The 17,068-nt window shown below is 40.9% G+C and overlaps 1 protein-coding gene across 2 annotated transcripts in view; it reads left to right on the plus strand.

Annotated features, from left to right (window-relative positions):
- The first annotated feature begins 236 nt into the window (after positions 1-236).
- The window catches only part of c5 (complement component 5), a 63,476-nt gene continuing 46,644 nt past the window's right edge, over positions 237-17,068 (plus strand). For both annotated transcript variants that reach the window (XM_064973978.1, XM_064973987.1), the window contains exons 1-10: positions 237-357; positions 598-793; positions 1,214-1,370; positions 1,507-1,577; positions 4,436-4,530; positions 4,647-4,729; positions 4,873-4,963; positions 10,828-10,930; positions 11,199-11,331; positions 11,603-11,718. In XM_064973978.1, coding sequence (XP_064830050.1) covers positions 293-357; positions 598-793; positions 1,214-1,370; positions 1,507-1,577; positions 4,436-4,530; positions 4,647-4,729; positions 4,873-4,963; positions 10,828-10,930; positions 11,199-11,331; positions 11,603-11,718 — 1,110 coding nt within the window. In that variant the 5' untranslated portion in view covers positions 237-292. The remainder of the gene's footprint in view (positions 358-597; positions 794-1,213; positions 1,371-1,506; positions 1,578-4,435; positions 4,531-4,646; positions 4,730-4,872; positions 4,964-10,827; positions 10,931-11,198; positions 11,332-11,602; positions 11,719-17,068) is intronic.

Raw genomic sequence — 17,068 nt, forward strand, 5'->3', positions numbered from 1 at the left:
GTGAGTTAATCCATTGATAAGCCAAATTGCGTGAAGTAAACGTGGTTTCCAGTAACCTCCTTATCGACTTGCATCACAGAGCCAACAGAATTGCTCTTGTGAAATAATGCTGTGAAAACAGAGCTTAAGCAAACTCACCTTTGTGACTAGAAATGGTTGGAAAATCTGAGCTTGGATGACCACAGTTGATGATTAACTGAAAACAAGCATACTGCAAAAACTCCTTAGTGGGCTGGATAAAAACATCAGCGGTTGGGTTTGCAGAGTCAGTCAGTCTCATCGGCAGTGGAAGATGAAACTCTTACTGCTTCTTTGTGTTTTTCATCGCTGCTGTTTGGCAGGTGCTCAGGAAAAGACGTAAGTGGTTGCATTTATGACAATCCTGGCAATTGTCCTTTATTTTTTAAATGTAGACTTGTTTGGATTAGTAAGTATAGTAACTAGCTTTGTCTGAGCCAGAATGGCCCATAGGGCAGGAGCGTATCTCCGTTTCTGTAACATGAGGCAGCTTAATGTACAAGTACATCCCCTGAACAGGACACTAGTGTGTCACAGTGACATTTTCTATAACCCTGTTTTTCCCATATAACTCCTAAGGTACCTGATCACTGCTCCTAAACTCCTCCGACTGGATGCTTCTGAGAAAGTGGTGATTCAGCTGTTTGGCTATACCCAAGAAGCCAATGTCCATGTTTACTTGAAAAGCTCTATGGACGCATCCCATATAACATACGCTGATCAGTTTGTGACCCTCAACACTCAGAATGGCTTCCTGGAGGCTGCCACATTGAGGGTCAGACTAAGCTCCAACGAGTGAAAGAGATAGTCATGTTTCCTTTTGAAGGACAGGGTAGTATTCACAAAGTCCCTCGGAGTAGGAGTGCTGATCTAAGAACAGTTTAGCCTTTTCTAATAAAAAAAAGAAGACATGAGGGACCTGGTCTTGGATCACCATTCCTTCTCTGAGATATTTTACAAATACAGGCCCAAGTGTCTATATCTGTGTAAAACAGGAAAAACGTAGTAATACAAAGATCATGGAGATTTGAAATGTTTGTTATGTTGGTTATGAAATGTATGTGGTTATGAATTTGCATGAGTTTTTTGTCTCACATCTTTCTTTGCAATAGGGCATACCAGGTTTGTATGAATTTTATTTGAGATATTTGTTCTTAGTAAGGATTTTTTAAATCAATATATTAACTCTCCACAGATTTTCCCTAGTACGTTCCTTAAGGATGCCACTCATGCATACCTTGAAGTTATAGTTCCAGAACAGTTTGCGCAGCACGTGAAGATACCAGTCTCTCGTAAAAATGGCTTCCTCTTCATTCAGACTGACAAAGGCATTTATACCCCAGAACAATCAGGTGAGGATGATAACAGCATTGTGCGCGTGTATTGGTGCGTATGTGCATGTGTGTTTGAACGTATCCATTGCTAGTTGTATGCCATTGTGAGAAGTGGATACACATACCCCTTCTAATGCTAAGCATGATCCAACAGTGAAAGTGCGAGCATTCTCTCTCAATGAAGATCTGCAGCCAGCCCTTCGACCTGTAACTCTAACTTTCAGGGTGAGTGTATCACAAATCAATGAGATTACAACCTTTATTTACCCACATAAAAAGACAGCCAAAAGTTAGTCATTATTATTTCAACCATCTAAAAGCACCATATTCCAATGGAAAAACATGTTTGATTTTTGGTTTAGGTGTCACCCACACTAAAAGCACAGCAAAGTTTAAATGGGAATAGTGTCAGATATTTAGTTTATTTATACAACAGATTGTGTTATCACTGTGCTTTATCTAATAGCGGAACCAAATGACCTGGATTGCAGTTGAGATTACATTAAATGTATATGTTGCAATTGATCAATGTCGTTCGACAATCTGCACAGATTATTAAAGAAACTGTGAAGATTTCCACGGAACTGCGACAACCTATGCATGCTATCTTGAACATGCATTCTTTACATCCGTGGTCCTCAACTGGTTTTGCCTCGGGACCCAAATTGAACCAGGTGGTCTCAGTCAAGACCCAATATTCGCAGTGCGAAAAATAATCGCCAAAATACAATCTGGAAAACTATTTTTAATGCTATATTGATAGTAAATGTTGCAACTATATGATATGAGAACAACATTCCCATTCATTGTCAATAATAACATTTTGCCCATATTCTTGATGAAACATTTGAATAAACTCACTAGTTTGAGACCACAAAATCAACCAAAATAGTGCTACTAACCAAAATAGCTCTAGATTGAAAATACTGTGACTGAAGAAAAACATTCCTTAGATTAAATTATTAAAAAATGTAAATTCATTATCATTTATACACATTCTCTACCTGGTTTATGTCGTCTAAATTCAGACTGGAGTATTTTGCATTAGTATACTTTTTTTTTACCCAGACACAAATATGTTTAGCTAAAGTAGCAAATATGTTTGTTTGGTTACCAAGGCAACTACTGTAGCTATCTAGCAAACGTGCCAGCCAAAATAATGCACACTGTGGAAAGACACATTCGTTCATTATTTTCTGTAGAATTTATAGCCCCTTGTTGATTATCCCTTACTTCTACAACCGGTGAGTTTTATCCTGAAAGCTGATTGGTTAAAACCGCATTCCAGCCGGTGTCTTTTCCAAAAGTTACCACCAGCTACATCTATGATGTTAAAATGCCTATTTACTCTGTTCCATCTGACTGGCAATCCACTGTCTCATCAACCCAGCCAGGCACTTTATACACTTGATCTCCACTATAAAAAGCATCTAGACATTATCTCACATTTAGTTTTTAACAGCGGAGATTTGAATAAACCTTGTCTGTCTCCGACATTCGCAACATTGTTTCAATATTCAAATTCGATCTGCTGTCCCATAGTAATGAATGTGTCGGGAGTCGGAACGAGACAGAATGGCAGGCAGCGTTTCTCAATCAGTCGAAATCATTAATCAATTGGCATCATTTTTATGGATATAGACAAAGAAATGTAAATAGAAAAAAGGTGAAATTAAGTGCAGCTAGTTTGCAGTCTTTCCAGCTTCAGTTTGAAATGATTGTGTTAGCTAGCTAGCTAGCTCCTCTGATCAAGTGACCTGACGAGAGAGGCACATTCTATATGCCAGGCGAAATCGCGCCTCGTTATCTCATTGTTATGGTTGTATCCAAATAAATGTCTCTAGAAAACAGTTAAAACAAATGCAAATGCAGCTACTTTGCTGTTATTCTGGCTAAATTTGGTGTAGTTGGCTGACTAGCTAGCAAGCAAGGGATAAGACTGTTGCCAGCCAGTATGGCAATGGAACATTTAGAACGAACGACTGGGTCGTGTCCATAGATACAGAACAAAAAGACTGTAAGACTGGGTCGCGTCTCTAGCAACCGAACCGATAGAACGAACGACCAGCCGGCTTGGGTAGCAACCTTAGATTTGTTTCGGGATTATATTTTGTGGAAGGATGAAATAGTATGAATAAATTCATCCAAATAACGTTCCACCACGTAGTTCATTTTTTCCATAGAACGCATAGTCCCTCATTGATTATCCCTTACATATGTTAAAGAATATGACTAAATGCAACTTTAAATGGAATTTAACCTGTTAAACTTTGAGTACTGGTTCCGTAGAGTTTGAGTGCTACCCACTCCCACTTTCCAAAGCTACAGTACTTGTCTTTTGGAGTTTTTTTGAATATATATTTTGTATTTATTTAACTAGGCAAGTCATTTATGAACAAATACTTATTTACAATGACGGCCTACACCGGCCAAACCCTGACGACGCTGGGCCAATTGTGCGCCGCCGTATGGGACTCCCAATCACGCCCGGTTGTGATACAGCCTGGATCGAGCTCAAATCTTACCGAATCCAACATATCAATTATGAATTTGTAGACATAATGGAATTAACTCCAGACTAAGTCAGTGGCACAGATGGAACTATCCAACCAGCCGATACTCTCCTTAAAATGTAGATAATTGGTGGCGTTGTTAAACTAAACAATTCAATATCACTAAATATCCTTACATTTGAAATCAACCAGAGCTTAACTCCCTAGGCCTATTCTATTGTCTATTTTTAGTTGAATTCTGGGTTGAATTGAAACAATAGCTGTTGATGACTTTGCAAATTCTATATAGACCTAAATAGCATAATTGAGGATATATGAGCGATAAAGTATGGTCACATTTAATTTGCTCAGTTAAACCTACTCTTTGGAATGACATGGCACTTTGTCATTTGGGTGAACGGTCCCTTTACGAAGCACCTTCAATACCAGTGATCCAGTTAAGCTAAGTTATTTCTGAGTCCTGGACGACAGTACTTCTAGGACTCAGGAAGGCAGTAGCGATGCACTTAGTCATACACTTAGCCATACACTACATTGATATGGGTCTTTTTTTTGTCTGGCAATGTATAGGACCCAGAGTTACAGAAGGTGGAAATTGTAGACATGACAGATGTCAATGGAATCCCATCAATGCAAAATCCTTTCAAAATCCCTCTAAAACCTAAGTAAGTGGTATCTACAACACAACATTTGACATCACACTGTTAGTCATGATTCAGCATGATAATATCAGTTGTATGTATCATTAATGACAGTACATACGGTGTGGTCCATGTCATAGGTTAGGTATCTGGATAATTGAAGCTTCTTACACAGATGAGTTCACCACAAAAAACAAAGCTGAATTTGAAGTCAAAGAATACGGTAACTCTACAAGAAACATTGATTGTGATTGATGATTGAATTGTACTTAAAACATTGTTTTATTATACCTCCCACAAAGTTACATTTATTTAGACACTTTTGAGTCTAACTTTTGAGTTTAACTGTGCTTTCTTTATTATTAGTATTACCCAGTCTATCCATCCACATGCAGCCACAGGCTAACTACATCAGTTTCGGTACTTTTGAAGCTTTTAAGATCAAGATATCCGCCAGGTGGGTTTAAGAACAGAAAAGTTATGTTTTTTTAAACTGAAACGTATCTCAATCCAACAATATTCAGTCTGGGGCCTCCTGGGTGGCGCAGTGGTTAAGGGCACTGTACTGCAGTGCCAGCTGTGCCACCAGAGACCCTGGGTTTGCACCCAGGCTCTGTCGCAACCGGCCGTGACCGGGAGGTCCGTGAGGCGATGCACAATTGGCCTAGCGTCGTCCAGGTTAGTGAGGGCTTGGCCGGTAGGGATATCCTTGTCTCATTGCGCACCAAGGACTCCTGTGGCGGGCTGGGTGCAGTGCACGCTAACCAAGGTTGCCAGGTGCACGGTGTTTCCTCTGACACATTGGTGCGGCTGGCTTCCGGGTTGGATGCATGCTGTGTTAAGAAGCAATGCGGCTTGGTTTGGTTGTGTATCGGAGGACGCACGACTTTCAACCTTCGTCTCTCCTGAGCCCGTACGAGAGTTGTAGCAATGAGACAAGATAGTAGCTACTAAACAATTGGTTACCACAAAAAAGGGGTACATTTAAAAAAGAAAAAAAATATTCAGTCTGCCTGATCATTTTGTCTAGTTAAATATAGATTTTTTTTTTTACCTTTATTTAACTAGGCAAAATGATCGGACAGACTGAATATTGTTGGATTGAGATACGTTATACATTTATATATATATATATATATATATATATATATATATATATATATATAAATCTCTCTCTCTCTATATATATATATATATATATATATATATATATATATATATATATATATACACTGTTCAAAATAATAAAGGGAACACTAAAATAACACATCCTAGATCTGAATGAATGGAATATTCTTATTAAATACTTTTTTCTTTACATAGTTGAATGTGCTGACAACAAAATCACACAAAAATGATCAATGGAAATCAAATGTATGAACCCATGGAGGTCTGGATTTGGAGTCACACTCAAAATTAAAGTGGAAAACCACACTACAGGCTGATCCAACTTTGATGTAATGTCCTTAAAACAAGTCAAAATGAGGCTCAGTAGTGTGTGTGGCCTCCACGTGCCTGTATGACCTCCCTTCCATGCCTGGGCATGCTCCTGATGAGATGGCGGATGGTCTCCTGAGGGATCTCCTCCCAGACCTGGACTAAAGCATCCGCCAACTCCTGGACAGTCTGTGGTGTAACGTGGCGTTGGTGGATGGATGTGCTCAATTGGATTCAGGTCTGGGGAACGGGCGGGCCAGTCCATAGCATCAATGCCTTCTTCTTGCATGAACTGCTGACACACATGAGGTCTAGCATTGTCTTGCATTAGGAGGAACCCAGGGCCAACCGCACCAGCATATGGTCTCACAAGGGGTCTGAGGATCTCATCTCGGTACCTAATGGCAGTCAGGCTACCTCTGGCGAGCACATGGAGGGCTGTGCGGCCCCCCAAAGAAATGCCACCCCACACCATGACTGACCCACCGCCAGACCGGTCATGCTGGAGGATGTTGCAGGCAGCAGAACATTCTCCACGGCGTCTCCAGACTGTCACGTCTGTCACATGTGCACAGTGTGAACCTGATTTCATCTGTGAAGATCACAGGGCGCCAGAATTTGCCAATCTTGGTGTTCTCTGGCAAATGAGAAACATCCTGCACGGTGTTGGGCTGTAAGCACAACCCCCACCTGTGGACATCGGGCCCTCATTCCACCCTCATGTAGTCTGTTTCTGACCGTTTGAGCAGATACATGCACATTTGTGGCCTGCTGGAGGTCATTTTGCAGGGCTCTGGCAGTGTTCCTCCTGCTCCTCCTTGCACAAAGGCGGAGGTAGCGGTCCTGCTGCTGGGTTGTTGCCCTCCTACGGCCTCCTCCATGTCTCCTGATGTACTGGCCTGTCTCCTGGTAGCGCCTCCATGCTCTGGACACTACGCTGACAGACACAGCAAACCTTCTTGTCACAGCTCGCATTGATGTGCCATCCTGGATGAGCTGCACTACCTGAGCCACTTGTTTGGGTTGTAGACTCCGTCTCATGCTACCACTAGAGTGAAAGCACCGCCAGCATTCAAAAGTGACCAAAACATCAGCCAGGAAGTATAGGAACTGAGAAGTGATCTGTGGTCCCCACCTGCAGAACCACTCCTTTATTGGGGGTGTCTTGCTAATTGCCTATAATTTCCACCTGTTGTCTATTTCATTTGCACAACAGCTTGTGAAATGTATTGTCAATCAGTGTTGCTTCCTAAGTGGACAGTTTGACTTCACAGAAGTGTGAGGCGCCGACAGAGCCTCGCTTCGCGTTCCTAGGAAACTATGCAGTTTTTTGTTTTTTTACGTGTTATTTCTTACATTAGTACCCCAGGTCATCTTAGGTTTCATTACATACAGTCGAGAAGAACTACTGTATATAAGATCAGCGTCAACTCACCATCAGTACGACCAAGAATATGTTTTTCGCGACGCGGATCCTGTGTTCTGCCTTACAAACAGGACAACGGAATGGATCGCATGCAGCGACCCAAAAAAAAAACGACTCCGAAAAAGAGGGAAACGAGGCGGTCTTCCGTTCAGACTACGGAGACGGGCACATCGTGCCCCACTTCCTAGCATTCTTCTTGCCAATGTCCAGTCTCTTGACAACAAGGTTGATGAAATCCGAGCAAGGGTAGCATTCCAGAGGGACATCAGAGACTGTAACGTTCTGTGCTTCACGGAAACATGGCTCACTGGAGAGACGCTATCCGAAGCGGTGCAGCCAACGGGTTTCTCCACGCATCGTGCCGACAGAAACAAACACCTTTCTGGTAAGAAGAGGGGTGGGGGTGTATGCCTTATGGCTAACGAGGCATGGTGCGATGAAAGAAACATACAGGAACTCAAATCCTTCTGTTCACGTGATTTAGAATTCCTCACAATCAAATGTAGACCGCATTATCTACCAAGAGAATTCTCTTCGATTATAATCACAGCCGTATATATCCCCCCCAAGCAGACACATCGATGGCTCTGAACGAACTTTATTTAACTCTTTGCAAACTGGAAACCATTTATCCGGAGGCTGCATTCATTGTTGCTGGGGATTTTAACAAGGCTAATCTGAAAACAAAACTCCCTAAATTTTATCAGCATATCGATTGCGCAACCAGGGGCGGAAAAACCTTGGATCACTGTTACTCTAACTTCCGCGACGCATATAAGGCCCTGCCCCGCCCCCTTTTCGGAAAAGCTGACCACGACTCCATTTTGTTGATACCTGCCTACAGACAAAAACTAAAAAAAGAAGCTCCCACGCTGAGGTCTGTCCAACGCTGGTCCGACCAAGCTGACTCCACACTCCAAGACTGCTTCCATCACGTGGACTGGGACATGTTTCGTATTGCGTCAGATAACAACATTGACGAATACGCTGATTCGGTGTGCGAGTTCATTAGAACGTGCGTTGAAGATGTCGTTCCCATAGCAACGATTAAAACATTCCCTAACCAGAAACCGTGGATTGATGGCAGCATTCGCGTGAAACTGAAAGCGCGAACCACTGCTTTCAATCAGGGCAAGGTGTCTGGTAACATGACTGAATACAAACAGTGCAGCTATTCCCTCCGTAAGGCTATCAAACAAGCTAAGCGTCAGTACAGAGACTAAGTAGAATCTCAATTCAACGGCTCAGACACAAGAGGCATGTGGCAGGGTCTACAGTCAATCACGGACTACAGGAAGAAATCCAGCCCAGTCACGGACCAAGATGTCTTGCTCCCAGGCAGACTAAATAACTTTTTTGCCCGCTTTGAGGACAATACAGTGCCACAGACACGGCCTGCAATGGAAACATGCGGTCTCTCCTTCACTGCAGCCGAGGTGAGTAAAACATTTACACGTGTTAACCCTCGCAAGGCTGCAGGCCCAGACGGCATCCCCAGCCGCGCCCTCAGAGCATGCGCAGACCAGCTGGCTGGTGTGTTTACGGACATATTCAATCAATCCCTATACCAGTCTGCTGTTCCCACATGCTTCAAGAGGGCCACCATTGTTCCTGTTCCCAAGAAAGCTAAGGTAACTGAGCTAAACGACTACCGCCCCGTAGCACTCACTTCCGTCATCATGAAGTGCTTTGAGAGACAAGTCAAGGACCATATCACCTCCACCCTACCTGACACCCTAGACCCACTCCAATTTCTTACCGCCCAAATAGGTCCACAGACGATTCAATCTCAACCACACTGCACACTGCCCTAACCCATCTGGACAAGAGGAATACCTATGTGAGAATGCTGTTCATCGACTGGGTCTCGACCCCGCCCTGTGCAACTGGGTACTGAACTTTCTGACGGGCCGCCCCCAGGTGGTGAGGGTAGGTAACAACATCTCCTCCCCGCTGATCCTCAACACTGGGGCCCCACAAGGGTGCGTTCTGAGCCCTCTCCTGTACTCCCTGTTCACCCACGACTGCGTGGCCATGCACGCCTCCAACTCAATCATCAAGTTTGCAGACGACACAACAGTGGTAGGCTTGATTACCAACAACGACGAGACGGCCTACAGGGAGGAGGTGAGGGCCCTCGGAGTGTGGTGTCAGGAAAATAACCTCACACTCAATGTCAGCAAAACTAAGGAGATGATTGTGGACTTCAGCAAACAGCAGAGGGAACACCCCCCTATCCACATCGATGGAACAGTAGTGGAGAGAGTAGCAAGTTTTAAGTTCCTCGGCATACACATCACAGACAAACTGAATTGGTCCACTCACACAGACAGCATCGTGAAGAAGGCGCAGCAGCGCCTCTTCAACCTCAGGAGGCTGAAGAAATTCGGCTTGTCACCAAAAGCACTCACAAACTTCTACAGATGCACAATCGAGAGCATCCTGGCGGGCTGTATCACCGCCTGGTACGGCAACTGCTCCGCCCTCAACCGTAAGGCTACGGTCCCTCCAGGACACCTACACCACCCGATGTTACAGGAAGGCCATAAAGATCATCAAGGTCATCAACCACCCGAGCCACTGCCTGTTCACCCCGCTATCATCCAGAAGGCGAGGTCAGTACAGGTGCATCAAAGCTGGGACCGAGAGACTGAAAAACAGCTTCTATCTCAAGGCCATCAGACTGTTAAACAGCCACCACTAACATTGAGTGGCTGCTGCCAACAGACTGACACTGACTCAACTCCAGCCACTTTAATAATGGGAATTGATGGGAAATGATGTAAATATATCACTAGCCACTTTAAACAATGCTACCTTATATAATGTTACTTACCCTACATTATTCATCTCATATGCATACGTATATACTGTACTCTATATCATCGACTGCATCCTTATGTAATACATGTATCACTAGCCACTTTAACTATGCCACTTTGTTTACATACTCATCTCATATGTATATACTGTACTCGATACCATCTACTGTATCTTGCCCATGCTGCTCTGTACCATCACTCATTCATATATCCTTATGTACATATTCTTTATCCCCTTACACTGTGTATAAGACAGTAGTTTAGGAATTGTTAGTTAGATTACTTGTTGGTTATTACTGCATTCGTAGGAACTAGAAGCACAAGCATTTCGCTACACTCGCATTAACATCTGCTAACCATGTGTATGTGACAAATAAAATTTGATTTGATTTGATTTGACTTGGAGTTACATTGTGTTGTTTAAGTGTTCCCTTTATTTTTTTGAGCAGTGTATATATATATATATATATATATAATAATAATATAATAACAATAATTCTAGCCTACACTGTTGCATTAATTCTTGATTAAGTTGTCTTGTCTCAATCCAACAATATTCAGTCTGTCTGATCATTTTGCGGTTCTACATTATCCTGGAAGATATTGAGTTCCTTTGTTATTTGTGCTGTGTATCAGGTATATTCATGGTGCTCCAGTTGCAAATGCAGACGTATTCCTACGGTTTGGATACATTGGGAAAACAACTGTCATCCTACACAAATCAGTGAGAAGAGAGCAAGTAAGAATTAGTTATGAGTAACAAGTTATGTTTGTGCGGTTGGGTGTGTGTGTCAGTGCACTGCACATGGAGAAAGAAGATAGTGGTTTCGAGTCCCGCTGATGCCACCCACAAGAAAAATGTATGCACATATGATTGTAAATCGCTTTGGATAAAAATGTCAGCTAAATATATCATATAATAAATATTATTATATGATATTATTGTTTCACATTGATCTTCTAGATCCACTGGGGTTTTTAAGCAAAATTGTGATCAAACCTTTCAGATGACAGAAAGTGGTGACGTGGAGGTGTGCATAAATATGAAGAAAGCTCTATCACTTGAAGATGGACCCAAAGAACTGGAAGGGATGGTGGAAAAGTTCCTGTATTTGGCTGTGATGGTACAAGAGCCAACTGGTGAGAGACGCACAGTGTAGGCCCCACTTGTTATACACATACCTACAGTATTGATGCCAAAATACATACTCTATAAAAAAAATCAGCTCCATTAGGCCTATCCATTTAAACAATAGTAATGCATGTAAGATTAGCTCACTTTGACCTAGAGTTTGATTGATCATTCAAAGAAGATCATTCCATTATTGCAAAATGATTGCATCATTTAGTTTAGCAGAAACATATTATTACTCTATTTTTGATCAGACAAGGTTATTTTTAATCTCTCTAGGTGGTATCTCCCAGGAAGCTGAGATGGCCAATGTGAAGTTCCTAAAGTCCCCGTACAGACTGAGTCTTGTCGCTACTCCTCCTTTCATCAAACCAGGACTGCCATACGCTATCAGGGTAGGGCACCTCTACAGCCTTGTTCACATTGGAAGTTTGCAGTGACTCAAATCCCATTTTGTTGCATACCTGATTAGAATCTGTTATTTTTCAAAAAGCACATGGAATCAGATATTTCAAGCCTAATTTCAAACCACCTAAATCTGATTTCTGGCCATGCGACTTGTGTCTGATTGGTCAAATCTGATTTATATGCCCTCAAATGATTTTTAGACTGTTATTTGACACATCTTGATGCTTGCTAGATACTCTTTTGACAGTTCCCAACTCCTATGGTCAATTGTTCTGCTAAACATGACAGATCTGGGACCAAGCTATCTTCTATGCACAAATTGAAATACATGCAATAATAAAATTGCAAATTAAGTCGACACCGAATATATCCTTACTGTAAGATCTACTGAACAGAAGTAAATACAGTCATGTGAAAAAGTAAGTACACTCCCTGGAAAGTAGTCTTTTTTTTGTACATATTTGGACAAGTGGATATGTAATCTTCACTTCAACACTATTGACAGATAAAGGTAACCTAATTTAACAAATGACACTAAAATATTATACTTTGCAATCATTTATTCATCAAAAATCTACAGAAATGCAATTCCATGGTGTGGAAAAAAACAAGTACACCCCTAACTTCAATAGCTGGTGTTGCCACCTTTGGTAGAGATAACTCCATGTAGCCATTTCTTGTAACTGTCTATCAGTCTTATATCAACTCAGTTTAATTTTTGCCCATTCTTTACAGTACTGCCTCAGCTGTCATGATTGAGGGCTTTCTTGCATGCAGGCCCCCCACAGGATTTCGACAAGATTGAGATCTAGGCTTTGACTCTGCCATTCTCATAACCCTCCATTTCTTATTTTTGAGCTATTCTGTTGTAGCTTTGCTTGTGTGTTTTGGATCATTGTCCTGTTGCAAGATCCAAGTTCGGTTTAGCTTTATCTTTTTGACAGATGGCCTCACCTTTTCCTCAAGAATTCCATGGTACAATATTGAATTCATGGTTGACTCAATGATGGCATGTTGGCCAGGCCCTGATGTAGCAAAGCAGCCCCAAACCATAATGCCACCGCCTCCATGCACCTGATTCTAATTTGAGCTATTTTATGCGATGGTAAAGGTAGCGGTCTACAAACTTCTTCCGCATTGGAAATTGCAACAAGTAAAACATGTTTTGTGTGATTTGTTAAATTTGGTAACCTTTATCAATGAATGTGGTTGGAATGTAGCTCAAATATCTATCTGTCCAAATATGCAAAAAATAAGACCAGTTTCTAGGGGGTGTACTTACTCTTCACATGACTACATAATTGTAATTATAAACTGTGTGGTTCGAGCCCTGAATGCTGATTGGTTGACAGTTGTGGGATATCAGACTGTATACCACAAATATGACAAAACAATTATTTTTACTGCTCTAATTACATTGGTAAGCAGTTTATAATAGCAATAACACACCTCTGGGGTTTGTGGTATATTGCCAATATACCACGGCTAAGGGCTGTATCCAGGCACTCCTCGTTGCATCATGTTAAGAACAGCCTTTAGCCATGGTATATTTGCCATATACCACAGCCCCTCGTGCCTTATTGCTTAATTCTACAATCTTAGAAACAAATGTGCTAAGTAGAACCATATAGGGTTCTTTAGTTTGTCCCCATAGGGTTAAACATTTTGCAGATGGTTTTACTTACTATAGAACCCTCTATGTAGGGTTCTTCATAGAATCCCTTTTAAATGGTTCTACCTAGAACCCTGTATGAAGGGTTCTGCCTCAAACCCTCTACGATGGTTCTACCGAGAAGCCTTTTATCCTCTACCGGTTCTTCCTAGAATCCTCTATGAATGGTTCCACCAGCCTTATTAGCATTTTAAATTAAAGTCTTTATGACAATACCTTACATATATCATATGGTCATTCTTTGAGTGCCTAGTTATACCCTAACACCGTGTTTTTTAGGAAACACCTGGCTTACAGACCACATTAGGCCAGCAAGTCATATTATGCTGACTTGCAAAGTGATGTGTAATTCCTATTGGAATCCAGACAGAGTGAGAATATCCAACAATTGGACCTATTAATCACCTGCATCCTACGTTAAAGATATTACCTGGTACTTTTTTATACCTTAGTAGTTCTGAAAGTAGCGCCCACGAGCCAAAAGTGGTCCCTGAAAATTGCATACTGACTCACGTGTGCATTTAAGTACTGCATATGCACAATTATTAAGGGACCACCAGATAAATATAAAAATCTTCCCATATACAGTCGGTACAGTTTAAATCATTCTCACACCAATCTTTTTAAACTGATCAGATTACTCAAACTCCTGATGTTAAAGTTTAACACTGAGGTAAACACTAGTATTATTTAAAAGAAAGAACAATTGTTATAATAAACAGTGCCTTCCAAAAGTATTCATACCACTTGACTTTTTCCACATTTTGTTGTGTTACAACCTGAATTAAAAATGAATGAAATTTTGATTTTTTTTTGGGACGCTGATCTACACACATACCCCATAATGTAGAAGTGGAATTATATATATTAAAATACATGTAATAAATGAAAAGCTGAAATGTCTTGAGTCAATAAGTATTCAACCCCTTTGTTATTGCAAGCCTAAATAAGTTCAGGAGTAAAAATGTGCTTAATAAGTCACATAATAAGTTGCATGGTCTCACTCTCTGTGCAATAATAGTGTTTAACCAGATATTTGAATGACTACCTCATCCCTGTACCCCACACCTACAACTAACTAACTGTAAGGTCCCTCAGTCAAGCAGTGAATTTCAAACACAGATTCAACCACAATGACCAGGTAGGTATTCCATTGCCTCGCAAAGAAGTGCACCTATTGGTAGATGGGTACAAATAAAAAAAGCAGATATTGAATATCCCTTTGAGCATGGTGAAGTTATTAATTACACTTTGTATGGTGGTATATATACACCCAGTCACTACAAAGATACAGGCGTCCTTCCTAACTCAGTTGCCGGAGAGGAAGGAAACCGCTCAGGGATTTAACCATGGCCAATGGTGACTTCAAAACAGTTACATAGTTTAATGCCTGTAAGGATGGAACAACAACATTGTAGTTACTCCATAATACTAGCCTAATTGACAGTGAGAAGAAGGAAGTCTGTACAGAATACAAATATTCCAAAACTGTTTGCAACAAGGCACTAAAGTAATACTGCAAAAACTGGCAAAGCAATTCACTTTTTATCTTGAATACAAAGTGTTATGTTTAGGGTAAATCAAATACAACACATTACTGAGCACCACTCTCCATATTGTCAAGCATAGTGGTTGCTGCGTCATGTTATGCGGATGCTTGTAATCATTAAGGACTGGGGAGTTCTTCCAGATAAAAAATAAAATGAATGGAGCAAAGCAGAGGCAAAATCCTAGAGGAAAACCTGGTTCAGTCTACTTTCCAGCAGACACTGGGAGATTAATTAATCTTTCAGCAGGACAATAACCCAAAAACATAAGGCCAAATCTACATTGGAGTTGCTTACCAAGAAGACAGTGCATGTTCCTCAGTGGCCGAGTTACAATTTTGACTTAAATCTGCTTGAAAATCTATGGCAAGACTTTAAAACGGTTGTCTAGCAATGATCAACAACCAAGCTTTGCACACCTGGATTGTACAATAATTTTCCATTATTCTTATCAAAATTCTTCAAGTTCTATCAAATATAAATTTTATTCAATTCATTTTTAATTCAGGCTGTATCACAACAAAATGTGGAACAAGTCAAGGAGTTTGAATACTTTCTGAAGGCACTGTACCTATGTGAAGGAATAGGCAGGTCCATCTTAATTCTGGTATTAGGCAATGGTCTGTTGCATGTTACATTTATATTTTTGTTCAGTGTCGTTAGTTGAAATGTTTTAGGGCATCTGTAGATGGACTATTCAAATGCGATGTAAAAAATTATATTTTAATTTATATCACCTATAGGGATATTGTATGGACATTTTTTGTCCATGTGGATAGTGAGTGGAATAAGGTACAGTGTAGTAGCAGCATATATTTACAATCGGAGGCCCCTTTCAGGTAACGACCTGAATCTGGATCCCCTCATCCGTGGCATCTCGGGTTGTAGGGTACTTCCTAATGGCTCCTATACACAAAGAAAGAACATTGAGATACATTTGAATTGCACATGGTCTTACAAGAGTTTAAGAACGTACTTAAAAGTACTAACTAATTTCATAATAATTAATTTTCTTTTACTAGGCAAGTCAGTTAAGAACAAATTCTTATTTTCAATGACAGCCTAGGAACAGTAGGTTAACTGCCTGTTCAGGGACAGAATGACAGATTTGTACCTTGTCAGCTCGGGGATTCAAATTTGCAACCTTTTGGGTACTAGTCCAACGCTCTAACCACTAGGCTACCCTGCCGCCCCAAAACTTACTGTGAAGAATGCTTTTCAGAAACAAGTCCCTGAAACAGGCCTTATCACCGGTTGTGGCGATGGCAAGACGATTTGACAAAATTTCAGTTGGCATCCAAAACACTGGCGACTTCAGGTCCTTGGCTCCCATTACAGCCAGAAACCGAAGCTACAAAATGCAAGAGAAGTATTATAAATGACAAGCTATGTTATAACATATTTCTTCCTCCATATGTTATGTTCATTTATTGTGATAGTGTGTGAAGACAGATGGCAGATATTTCCAATACGTATTTACATTCAAGTTGGTAACAGTTAGCTATGTTCTTCCCTTCATGTCTGTGGCCCAAACTTGGCAACGTTGACCCGTTGTAGTGTCTCACTTCTGGCCCTGTTTGAAACAATAATGTTACATTGAAATTAAGTAAATACTGTGTAAGAAAGAACAGATAAGCAAAGTCCCATCTGGGCTAAGTGAATGTAACCTTTACATACCTCAATGGCTATCACATCCACATGGAGCTGTGGTAAATACAGTGCATTCAGAAAGTAATCAGACCACTTAACTTTTTCCACATTTTGTTTTATTACAGCCTTATTGTAAAATGGATTAAATACATTATTCCTAATTTCTTCCTCATCATGACAAAGCATAAACATTTTTTTAATAAAAAAATAAAAACGTTTTATTTATGTAAATATTCAGACCCTTTGCTATGAGACTCGGAATTGAGCTCAGGTGCATTCTGTTTCCATTGATCATCCTTGAATGTTTCTACAACTTGATTGGAGTCCACCTGTGGTAAATTCAATTGAATGGACATGATTTGGAAAGGTGCACATCGGTCTATATAAGGTCCCACAGTTGACAGTGCATATCAGAGCAAAAACCAAGCCATGAGGTCGAAGGAATTGTCCGTAGAGCTCCAAGACAGG

Source organism: Oncorhynchus masou, chromosome 1 (genome assembly GCF_036934945.1).
Source record: "Oncorhynchus masou masou isolate Uvic2021 chromosome 1, UVic_Omas_1.1, whole genome shotgun sequence".
In the NCBI taxonomy this organism is placed as follows: Eukaryota; Metazoa; Chordata; class Actinopteri; order Salmoniformes; family Salmonidae; genus Oncorhynchus; species Oncorhynchus masou.